This window comes from Apis dorsata, unplaced genomic scaffold, assembly GCF_000469605.1.
Source record: "Apis dorsata unplaced genomic scaffold, Apis dorsata 1.3 scaffold_193, whole genome shotgun sequence".
Taxonomy (NCBI): Eukaryota; Metazoa; Arthropoda; class Insecta; order Hymenoptera; family Apidae; genus Apis; species Apis dorsata.
In genome coordinates this window covers 215218-227073 of record NW_006263477.1, presented here as the reverse complement: position 1 = coordinate 227073, position 11856 = coordinate 215218, and the positions used below count along the sequence as shown (strand labels likewise).

Sequence of the window (11856 nt, the reverse complement as noted above, 5' to 3'; positions counted from 1 at the left end):
AATTAATAAATTATTTATTATTTATTAAATTAAATATTACGAAATATTTCACTATTGACATATTAAAATTTTTAATTTTTGAATTTAATTGATATATTACATTTTTTTATATATTAAAATTTTGCTCTTAAACGCAACATATTCTATACAATTAAATTATTTTCAACTATTTGAGCTATTCATTTTCATTCGTTCATATACGAAAATTTTTTAGTACCCATTATTATATTTTAAATATTTTTATATATTTTTAATAATTTTTAATTGTTAATAATTTAAAAAAATCTAATAACAATTTTTTTATTTATATCTTATTATTTTTTTAATTTTTCGACTTGAATAATTCTTAAAATCTTTGGACTTATAATAATACTGGATTAGTTGTTTAATTGAATATTAAATTATTAATATTAGATTATAATGACTATATCTATTATTTATTATCACATATTTATCTTTATTTCAGGTCTTGATTTTCCAGCCTATTTACTTGAGATTTCAGTAAAACAATTAGCACAAAAATTAATATCACGTGAATTTGAATCTAAATGGGGAAGTCAATCTGAAAGTGTTGATGTTACATTAAATGTGGAACAAGCCCTCTATACTCGCGATGCATTGGCAAAGGATATCTATGCTAGACTTTTTGATTATTTGGTTAAAGTAAGTGTACATATATTTTTAATGATTAATCAAATATTTTATTATTATATTTATATATTATATATTAAATTGATCATTAAATTTTACGTAATAAATCTTTACTGTTAACACCTAATAATTACATTAATTGTTTAAATAATTTAAATTAATATTGTTTCTTTCTAATTATAATTTATTTTTACAAAATTATTTTTCGTACTTACATTACAAAAAATACAACATTTAAAATATTAACATTCATAATAAATTATTGACAATTGATATTATTATAATAATTTTTATTAATTACATTAAAAAATGTTTGCAAGAGCATTATAATTAAAATTAAAATTCTTTAATTATAATTAAATTATAATTAAAATTCTTTATTTTGTGAAGTTATAAATTGAATTTTTATATTTTTATTTATAAAAATTCTTTTTTAATAAGAATAGTAAATTTTTGAATTATAATAGTTTCTAGAGAAAAATATAAGAGGAAAATGAAAAATAATATTAAGTAATAATATTAAATTATAAATTATATATAAATAGATACAAACTATATGATATACATTAATATCTATTTACTTAAATTATTAGTATATAATTAGTTTTATATAAAATTGTAAGAAAAAATATGTAAAATATGAAAATCTTTATTAAAATTATATGTATTTAAAAAAATATAAAAATAAGATTAAAATTTGAATATATATAGGACATTAATATATTTGTGAGATATATTTGAAAGATCAATTCTGAAGATTAAAACAAATATAAAATTTGTTGTAAAAATGTTGAGATATAATTTATTTATTAAGTTACAAGTAATATAAATATTAAATTTATTATAAATAAAGAAAGAATGAAATACTAGTACAATAGAAATAGTATTGTCTTTTTGTCTTTACCTTGTGTTTTTGACATAAAATATCTAATCGAAATATTTCAAATTTCATTATTATATATATCTATTATCTACAAGGTGATTTTTAATTTAATTACATATTTATGTTCACAGAAAATTAATTCAGCTATGGAAATTAATACAGAAGGTCTTGAAATTGGGATTTTGGATATTTATGGATTTGAAATTTTTGAAAAAAATGGTTTTGAACAATTTTGTATCAACTTCGTAAATGAGAAATTACAACAAATCTTCATAGAACTTACTTTAAAAGCTGAACAGGTAAGTGTGGTTTTCATTTCAAATTTTTAATATATAATTCAATAACTTAATATTGAATCTTCAATCAAAAATTTGATTCTACTTCTATTTAAAATTGTCTTAAAATCTTTTAAATATATATAGAAAAAATATGTCTATTCAATTCGGAATATTCTATTTTTATATAATTTGTATTTATGTAATTTGTATTTCGATAGCAATTTGTATTTGAACTACTTTTAAAAATGTTTTAAATAGTTTTCTGATTTTATAAATAAAATATATCTTCTAAAATGATAAATGAGATATTTTTATATTTTTTACTTATAATAAACATATAATTGTATCATGAACTTGAGTATATCATATCAAATGATTATAGCCAAGTTATTGAATTAAATTAAATAAAAGATATACATTATTTATAAAATTAAAATATTATTTAATAAATCATAATTCTATCATAACTATTTATTTTTTATTTTTATTTTAAACAGTAAAATTTTATAACAGTTTATTCTATAAATTTTATTTTTTATAATATTGTTTTCTTTATTCTCTTTACATATTTTTATTTATAAATATACAAAATAATACATGTATGTACATTACTGCTCATAAATATTCGGACATTCAATTTATTTATAATAGTTTATAATAGTATATTAAAAAATATATTTATCATCATTTAAAAAAAATATAAAATATAATTTTTTAAAAAACTTTTTCTTATAATTTGAATTAAGTATGCGATCACTGTCCATAGATATCACTATTTAATTAATAATAGTTTTTTAGTTATTAATAATAGTTTTAGAAATTAAATAACCAAAAATAAATTTTTTTTATAACAAAATAATTTCACTTACTAAATTATAATTTTCCATTAGATAATTATGATAATAAAAACTAATTGATTAGTACTCATTTTTTTACTTATAAAATAAAACATTATTTATTTAAACTTATTTTAAGAGAAATTATATTAAATTAATTATATTATTTAATTATAATAAATATCAAAATATAAGTGATAAATATTCTTATTGTTAGAATTAAATTAAATTTTAATTATTCGTATATAAGAGCTCTCATCAAGCTAATTTATTCGCAAATTTATATAATATATAATTGCATTTTATTGAAAATAAAAAAATATTTGAATACTTTTGAACGCTATTGCATCTATAAAAAATTTATTATTGTTTATAATTATACATACATATAATAAAATTATTTTTGTATTAATTTGTAAATTGAAAGGTAAGTAATTCTTTGTACAAAAATAAATTAAAAAATAAAATTAAATACTTTCGAAACTTTATTTTTTCAAAATTGATTTTTTAGTGAGGACTAATATTATGATTGTCTTATGTAAAATTGTGTCATTTACGGATTATGAAATATATAAAAAAAATTTTAATTTCTATTTTTTATTATCTCCTAACAAAAGTGTTAACTGTAATTGATAATGTTTTAACAAAAAAAATGATTGAAAAATAATTGAAAAATAATTAATATTATGTAAGATTTAATATCTAAACTGGATTTTAATTTTATATTTGTAAGATCATTCATTGCTTTGAAAAAAAATTTCATTATTTATCTATAATATAACATCTAGAAATAATAGATACATATAAAAGATGACGTTTTTGATGAAATTTATCTTATTTTCAAAGTTTATCCATCAACCTTCTGTTTTGGATAGATTTTAGTGAAAATTAATATAATAAAAACTTAATATGATATTAAAAATAATCTAAATTTTAAAATAAAATAATAAAACAAAAATTCAAAATTTTATATATAAATTTAATATTTCTATTTATTACAACTAAAATCAATGACTTGTATTTATTATATAATATCAGTTCTACAATATCTATAAGACAAAAAAAAAATAATTCACAGATACTCATTTTTAGAAGTGTGTATCTTTCTTCATAATTTCTATATAACATACATATTTTTATATATACTGCAAATATATTTATGCAAAATTTAAATATATAAAAAATTTACAAAAGTTACATGACGTACATAAAATATTCGAAATATGATATATATTATGATGTTTGAAGAATAAAAAAAATTTCTATTTAAGCTCCATTTCCTAATTCATATTTATAAAAATTTGATTTTGCATAAACATTTACAGTCTACTCGTAATTTAATATTCTATATAATAATCATATTTTTTAATTTAATTGTACAAAATAAATTTATTTACAAGTAAATTGATTTAAAATGAACTTTTTGAAAATATCAACAACAATTATTCATATTTTTAATATGACAAATTTTCTATAATACGAATAATCTAATTGATATAGTAAAATTATTAATATTGCTTGTATTTAAGAGATATCCAATATTTCTTCATTTCTCAGACCTGAGAAAAATATTTCAAGTAAATAATTTGTACATTTTGAAAATTATCAAATATCGGAAAAATTATATTCCGGCAATATATTTGTTCTTCTTAAAGCGTATCTTTGAACAGGAGTTGTTTGTGCCATTAATATTCTGTTCGGTAATTTTGATGGTGGTGCAGGTATTTGTTTCGGTAACTCGCTAGATGTCACCATAGAACTCTCGGTAGTGGAGAGATCTTCCAAACCATATATTACAGCTACTCTATTAAGTTTCTTTATTTCATTCTTCGAAAGATGTTTCTTATATTCATGTTTCGTGTTAATTCGATACTTGAATTTCTTTAACGGATGAATTATTTTATTGTAATGAGATTTCCAATCAGTTTGCCTTTCTAGAGGAGGTGTCATTCGAAGAAATTCTATAGGATTGTTACTGGAAGTCGTTTTAGTATGATTATTACCTTTTTGAAAAGAACCGCTATGACCTCGTACGTTCACATAAACTTTTGGTCTGCTATTTTTTAAATAATAAAACTTTTCATCAAAATTTTGAAGTTTCGGAAGGCCTAAAATGCGTCTGTCTTCGTTAACATTCATCTTGAAATTTGAAGTTAGGCCAATATCTCTTACACCGAAAATTGAATGTGATATCACTTCCGGATGAGGATAAGTTTCATTTTGAATTTGTTCAGATTGTTTCAACATTACATGTATAATATTTTGAAGATTAGCAGCATTCATTTCATCCGGACTTTGGAGTTCGATTTCTACGAGACTGAAAAAAATATAATTTTTTATAACTTTTATTTTTTAGTTTATTTCAAACTCATATTTAATATTAATTGTGTTAATTCTTAGTTTATTTATATTTAATGATTAAAACCTATATTGTTCAGATTTTAGATTTATATCATAAAAAATAATATGAATTGATTTTATTATAGTAAAATAAAATTTGATTCATATTCAAATTTAATAAAATAGATTTGCAAAAACGAAAATATTCGAATTATATATAATAATATATATATATAATAATAATTTAATATATTGAGAATAATGTTATTATATATAATATATATATTATAATATATTATAATAATAATAATATTACTATTATTATATTAATATTTATAAATATTAATATAATAATAGTAATATTATTATTATTATAATATATTATAATATATATATTATAATATATATATTATAATATATATATTATAATATATATATTATAATATATATATTATAATATATATATTATAATATATATATTATAATATATATATTATAATATATATATTATAATATATATATTATAATATATATATTATAATATATATATTATAATATATATATTATAATATATATATTATAATATATATATTATAATATATATATTATAATATATATATTATAATATATATATTATAATATATATATTATAATATATATATTATAATATATATATTATAATATATATATTATAATATATATATTATAATATATATATTATAATATATATATTATAATATATATATTATAATATATATATTATAATATATTATAATAATAATAATATTACTATTATTATATTAATATTTATAAATATTTTATTTTTATATTTAAAATCAAAAATATATATCTAAACAATATATATACATATAAATATTAATACGTATAAATATTATGTATAGATAAATAGTTTATATACAAGCTAATACAATATTTTTATTAAATAATTATTGATAATTTGGCTCAAATTTAACTTAAAAAAAAAATCACATAAGAAAGTTATTAATACTTACGAATAATTTTTGTAGTTAATAGTAAAATTATAAACAAATATTAAAATTTGGGAATTTTTTTGTGATATAATGAATCATAAAACCAATTTTGCAATCAATTATAATATTTTTTATATTATAAATAAAAATTATCTTGATAACTGTAATAGTAATATGATTTTAAAACTAGTTAGAGAATAAATGGAGAAAATATGCTTAATATTAACAGCTCTTATTAAGTTAAAAGAATGAAATAATAACTTAATTGTAAATATGATTATTATACCTGTAATCGTTGGTATTAGCTTTTTCCACATTAGAATTTTGTAAGAAATTTTGTAAATGCTTTCCCTCATAGAATTTTTGATCATTTTCTTTTCGATCAAAGCGTTGAATATAATTTGGTGAAGAAGGTGGCCTTGGAAGAACCATAGCTGAGAATGATCGATGTATGAGTGCAAAGAGCACCGTTGCCGTATAATAATTGATTGCTGTTAACATTCTGGAATATGATTTCATATTTTTAATATTTTGTTTTTAAATTTTTTAATTTTAGACAATTGTCAAAAAATATTATTATTATTATTCTTAAATTTAAAAATTGTAGAAATGCAAATTTATAATTATAATTTTCCTGCTAATTATTATGCAAATAAAAAATATTTATGTAATAATATATCATTTTTTCAAAATTAATTATTAGATAAAAAAGTTTTTGTTTCATTCTTTGATAATAGAAAAATATATAATAAAATAAAAAACTATTTATAAATTTTATCTAATTACTATCTAATTACTTTTATCTAATTACTATCTAATTACATGTATTGGATATATGTTTAAAATTGTACATTTTAGCACAATTCTGTATTTAATTATGATTAGACGAATTCAGTATTTTCAAAAAATATTATAAGATTCGTATATAAACATTTCTTTCTGAAAATTCTCTTTCTGAATTATTAAGAATATGTTAATATACATTTATAATATAGATGGATATCTATGGATATATATATTTATGATAAGATACATATTTTTGGAAAATATAAAAACCAAAAAGAAAAGTTGATATACAAAAATATCAGATTGAGTTTTATTCATTAAATTATAAATAATTTAATTCTGAATTTGTTAGATGAAACTAAAGTCATTTTATTTCCATCTTGCATCTACTTAAATAAACATAAACTTAAATAGTTTATAATTTAATAAATTATAAAGTCATAACCGATTTTTATATATCAAATGTTTGTTTTAGTTTCTCGACATGTTCCATGAATATATTAACATACTATATGTGAAATGTCTGATGTAATGTAAAATTTGGTACAAATATACAAAAGATATATCTTTATATATTTGAAAATATCTTAAAATAAATTTGAAAAAAAGAATAATATTTTTTTGTTTTTAAGAAAATCAAGTTTGAAAATTAAATTAAATAATAAGAAATATAAAAATAATATAATATAATAAATAAGAATTAAATACTTGATTAAAAAGAATTTGAAACTGAATAGAAATAAATATTAGAAAATAGAATTAAGAAATGTTATCCTTTTTTTTTCAACTTATCTTTATGGAATCATCTCAATACCAGTCATTTGTTCCCGCCCTATATATTTTATTCATATCTCGAATGAATAAATCATACACTTCACTTTTTACTTACAGTATATTCACATATTATAAGCAAATATTATATTTTAATAATTCCTAATAACATTAATTTAATTTCTGAAAATTATAAGATTTCATTGTTTATTAAAATAATTAGAATAAATAAATAAATAAAGAAAAATTTAAAAACATTATGAAATTTAGTTAAATTTTATTTTGAAAAATACAAAATTTTTGATCTTTTGGAAATATTTAAAGAGTAGAACTCAAAATTTATTAATTTTATATTAAAAAAGTTATTATATTATATAAAAATGATTATATAATCTGGTTTATCTGATAAATTTTATTTTGCCATATTGATTTCAATTACAGTTGATGTAATAATCATAATCTATATATCTTTTTATTTTATATTATATTTTTAGTAATATATAGTATCTATATAAATAGATATAAATAAGTATTTGTATAAAAATAACAAAAATAAATTCCGATTCTATCGAAATTCCGATTCTATCTTCGAGGAAGAAAAAATTTTAAATTATTATTTCTAATAAATAATAATAATAATAATAAATTAAATTAAAATAAATTCAATTATTTTCATAGAAAATATTTTAGTTTTGAAATTATTAAGAATCCATAATTTCTTTTTGTAAAAGAATTTATTTATCTTCACTACAGTATATATAAGAAATGAAAACCAGGAAAACATTAGCATTTCTGGTCAGTCAAATGAAACAGCATATACAGAGTACGTTATAATAAACGCAGTGAAAGTTTTACCTGTTCGCAAGAGTAACCTTAAAGAACAAAATGATACAATTTCTCTTATTTCACTTACGTAAGTCATATATTAAATATGGCACAGTTTTTATAATTAAAAAATTCGAGGAATATATTCAATAGAAAAATTGATTTAAACAACATTTTGATTTACACGATATATGATTAAACATAAAATTCATTAAAATTAATTTATTATGTATTCGAAATATATCATTATAATAGTATCTAAATTAAAATTTTCATTTCTGCCTATTAAATTTGGAGAATTTTTGTTTCACTATATTTTTATTTTTAAATATTTAATGGTAAAAATAAATTTGAATATATTTTCATAAATATTTACAGAATGAATAAAATAGTGGAATTAAATATAAAATAAGAATAATAAGTAATCATTTGTCATGTTAATCATATGAGCGATGTTATATTATTTATAACATTTTTTGTATACATTTTTATAAAGTATTTTTTATTATATAAATTATAAATATACTGATGAATAGCCATATATATTTTAATTCTATAAAAAATTAGAATTTTTTTATATCTCTCCTTAAAAACTGTAATAATAATAATATAATAATGATATAATAATAATTTACATTTGTTTTAAAATTGACAAAGAAAAAAGAAATAAAAAAAAAATTAATGAAAGAAAGAAATCATTAATTTTATAAACTTTTTATTTATAAATTTTTACTTAATAATTTAAAATATATTTTAGTTTTTCAATATTTTCAATAATTTAATTTTTTATTTTATTTTTATTTATGATAAATTTTGTTTTTTAAAAATAAATTTGGATAAAAAATTTTAGATTATATTTAGAGAAGATTAAAATGAAGATTAAAATTTAGATTAAAATTATATTTAGATAAAATATTAAAGAAAATTATCAATTCATAAATATTCGTAGTTTTCTCATTTATTAATAAATTTTCAGATATTCATTTATTAATAAATTTAAACTATAAACATTAAAAATATAAATAATATAATAAAAATATAAAATAACATTAAAACTAAAGTTATAATTGATAATATAATAAAGGCAATAATTAAAAGTTGAAAAATATATTTAAAAATATGTTTAAAAAAATTAAAAATTCAAAGTTCTCTCCACAAAAATTAATTTTACAGAAATATCTTATTAAATCTGGAAAATTAAGAACATTTTTAAATATTAAAAAAATAATCATATAATTTTCTTTCAATCCTAATATATAATTATTTTATATGAATGATAAAAAAAGGAAAGTTATAAAATATTATTATATATAATCCATCTTATTCGTGTAAACTAGTGTGCTAGTTTTGAATATGAAATTACATTCTCTCTTAGATGTGACGATTCGTTCTAATAAACATCGAGTTCTTAAGTTCTATCTTGTTGCAACAGTTATACAAGATTAATTCTTTTAACTAGTCCATTTAAATCTTAAATCAAGGAGAATACTTATAATCTATTATTAATTAATTTAAGTTTTGTCATTGTCACCTAAATATAATATATTTATATATAAAACTTATGTATTTTTTTTTATTCATTACTTTGAAATTCTAATTTCTATATTTATTTTTAAAATTTTACTTTTTAATTCCATAACATAAATTTGCACAATTGATGAATAAAAAAATATGTATTGATTATGTATTAAAAAATAATTTAGTAAATGCTTTTATAATAACATTTTAATAAACTTTATTAGTATTATAGTTGAATATTGTTAATAATATTGAATTAATATAGTTAATAATATTGAACATGATTGACAGATTTTAAAATCCATATTATTAATTTCATAAATTTAAATAACAACAATCAAATGAACATTATAAAAGAATATAATTGTGAAATCTTCTAGATTTATTTTACATATATTCACATTGATTAATTAATACAATAGTAATTAATACAATAGTAAACAATCAATAACTATTATTACTTATTTACTATGTAAATAAATCTTTCTAATTTTTTGCATCGAATAACTTTTTAAACGAAGGAAATAACTCGCGATAAAATTTATAATCATGATTGTTCATCTAGCATAGTAACGGAAAGGTCCTCCTTTCCAAATAGATCTATGGTTCGAGTTCTCTAGTGGGTGTGGTTCTTTCAATGTAGGTTCGCGTTACAGTGGAAACAGGTTCTCTTAAAAAGTGCAAGTGCATTCGTTGCCCTGGTGAACGTACTCGGTTATACTCGGTGAACGTAAGAGTCCACGTGGAGTTGGTCTGTCAAATGACTCAGGTTTCTACCGGTAACTATGTACTGCATTTTTGTTTCAAGTTTCAAACTTTCAAGTTTCGTTTTCAGATATAAGGTGCTCTTTTTTTTTTACTTTCATCGATCATTATTACTTTTACATTGTTGCTTCGTTTCTTTATTGACATTGAATATTTTAAATTGATAAAATTAAGTGATTCATAATTTTGTTAAGTATGTGTATTTCTATTGTATATTTTTATATATGTCTTTAAAAAGGAAGTATTATTTTTTTAATTTTGAAAAATATAATTTATCTCGTATGTATATAAGATTCATATGTATGTATATAAGATTCAACATGTAATAAGAAAATTATTGAAATATCATAATCAAATAAGAATTATTATTATTTATGAATTTTCTTTATATAGTAATTTTCTTTATAATAATTAATTTATAATTTTTTAATTTTCTGGATATTTTTTATATTTATTGTTGCATAGGTATATAACAATTCATAACAATATCACTTTCTATATTCTATTATAATAAAATAATTTCTTTTAATTTTTAATTCTTTTTTTTTTAAATCTGCTTATTATTATTATATTATTAAATATTTGCTTATTATTTGACAAATCTTAATTAATTTGTATTTGCTTTGATCTTTAGAATTTTTAAAAAATATCTTACAAATAAACATTCTCTATATAATATTCTCTGTATAATATATTGATAAAAAATAAATTGTTTTTCCTTTATTTTTCAATAATGACATATTATATTATATATATATATATAGCATAAATGAATTTCAGTTCAAACAATTTTTACTGAATTTTTAAAACTTATAAGTAAAAATTTGAATGATAAAAATAATTTTCAAAATATAATTTTTAAATAAATATATTAAATATAATATTTTTAAAAATAAAATGAGAAATCACTCGAAAAAGCTTAAAAAATTACTTTTTGTTATTTCGTATTTAAAATATTTTATAAAAATGAATAAGAATATAATACTTTTACAATTTAATTTGTTTGTTTATTTTTGTTCCATTTCCTATTCCAATCATTAAGCGGAACTTCTCTTCCGCTTCTGAATGCATTTGAATTTTGAACTTTTTCAAAGGAAATATTTACCAAATAGAAAAATTTGATTCTTTTTTTTAAAAATGACAAAAATTATATTAGTTTTTTCAAAATGATATTATTTTTTTAGCTGAGTTTCTTTAACTAATTTCTTGTT

At 17.1% G+C, this 11856-nt stretch overlaps 2 protein-coding genes across 2 annotated transcripts in view; one reads left to right on the top strand and one right to left on the bottom strand.

Moving 5' to 3' along the window:
- Window positions 1-389: 389 nt before the first annotated feature.
- LOC102676776 (unconventional myosin-Ie-like) overlaps window positions 390-11856 on the top strand; it is a 29562-nt gene continuing 18095 nt past the window's right edge. The window contains exons 1-2 of the mRNA XM_006614596.2: window positions 390-663; window positions 1666-1833. Coding sequence (XP_006614659.2) covers window positions 421-663; window positions 1666-1833 — 411 coding nt within the window. The 5' untranslated portion in view covers window positions 390-420. The remainder of the gene's footprint in view (window positions 664-1665; window positions 1834-11856) is intronic.
- LOC102676646 overlaps window positions 4187-11856 on the bottom strand; it is an 11644-nt gene continuing 3974 nt past the window's right edge. Inside the window, exons 2-3 of the mRNA XM_006614595.2 lie at window positions 6267-6482; window positions 4187-4965 (exon numbers count right to left, since the gene is read on the bottom strand). Coding sequence (XP_006614658.1) covers window positions 4254-4965; window positions 6267-6481 — 927 coding nt within the window. The 5' untranslated portion in view covers window position 6482 and the 3' untranslated portion in view covers window positions 4187-4253. The remainder of the gene's footprint in view (window positions 4966-6266; window positions 6483-11856) is intronic.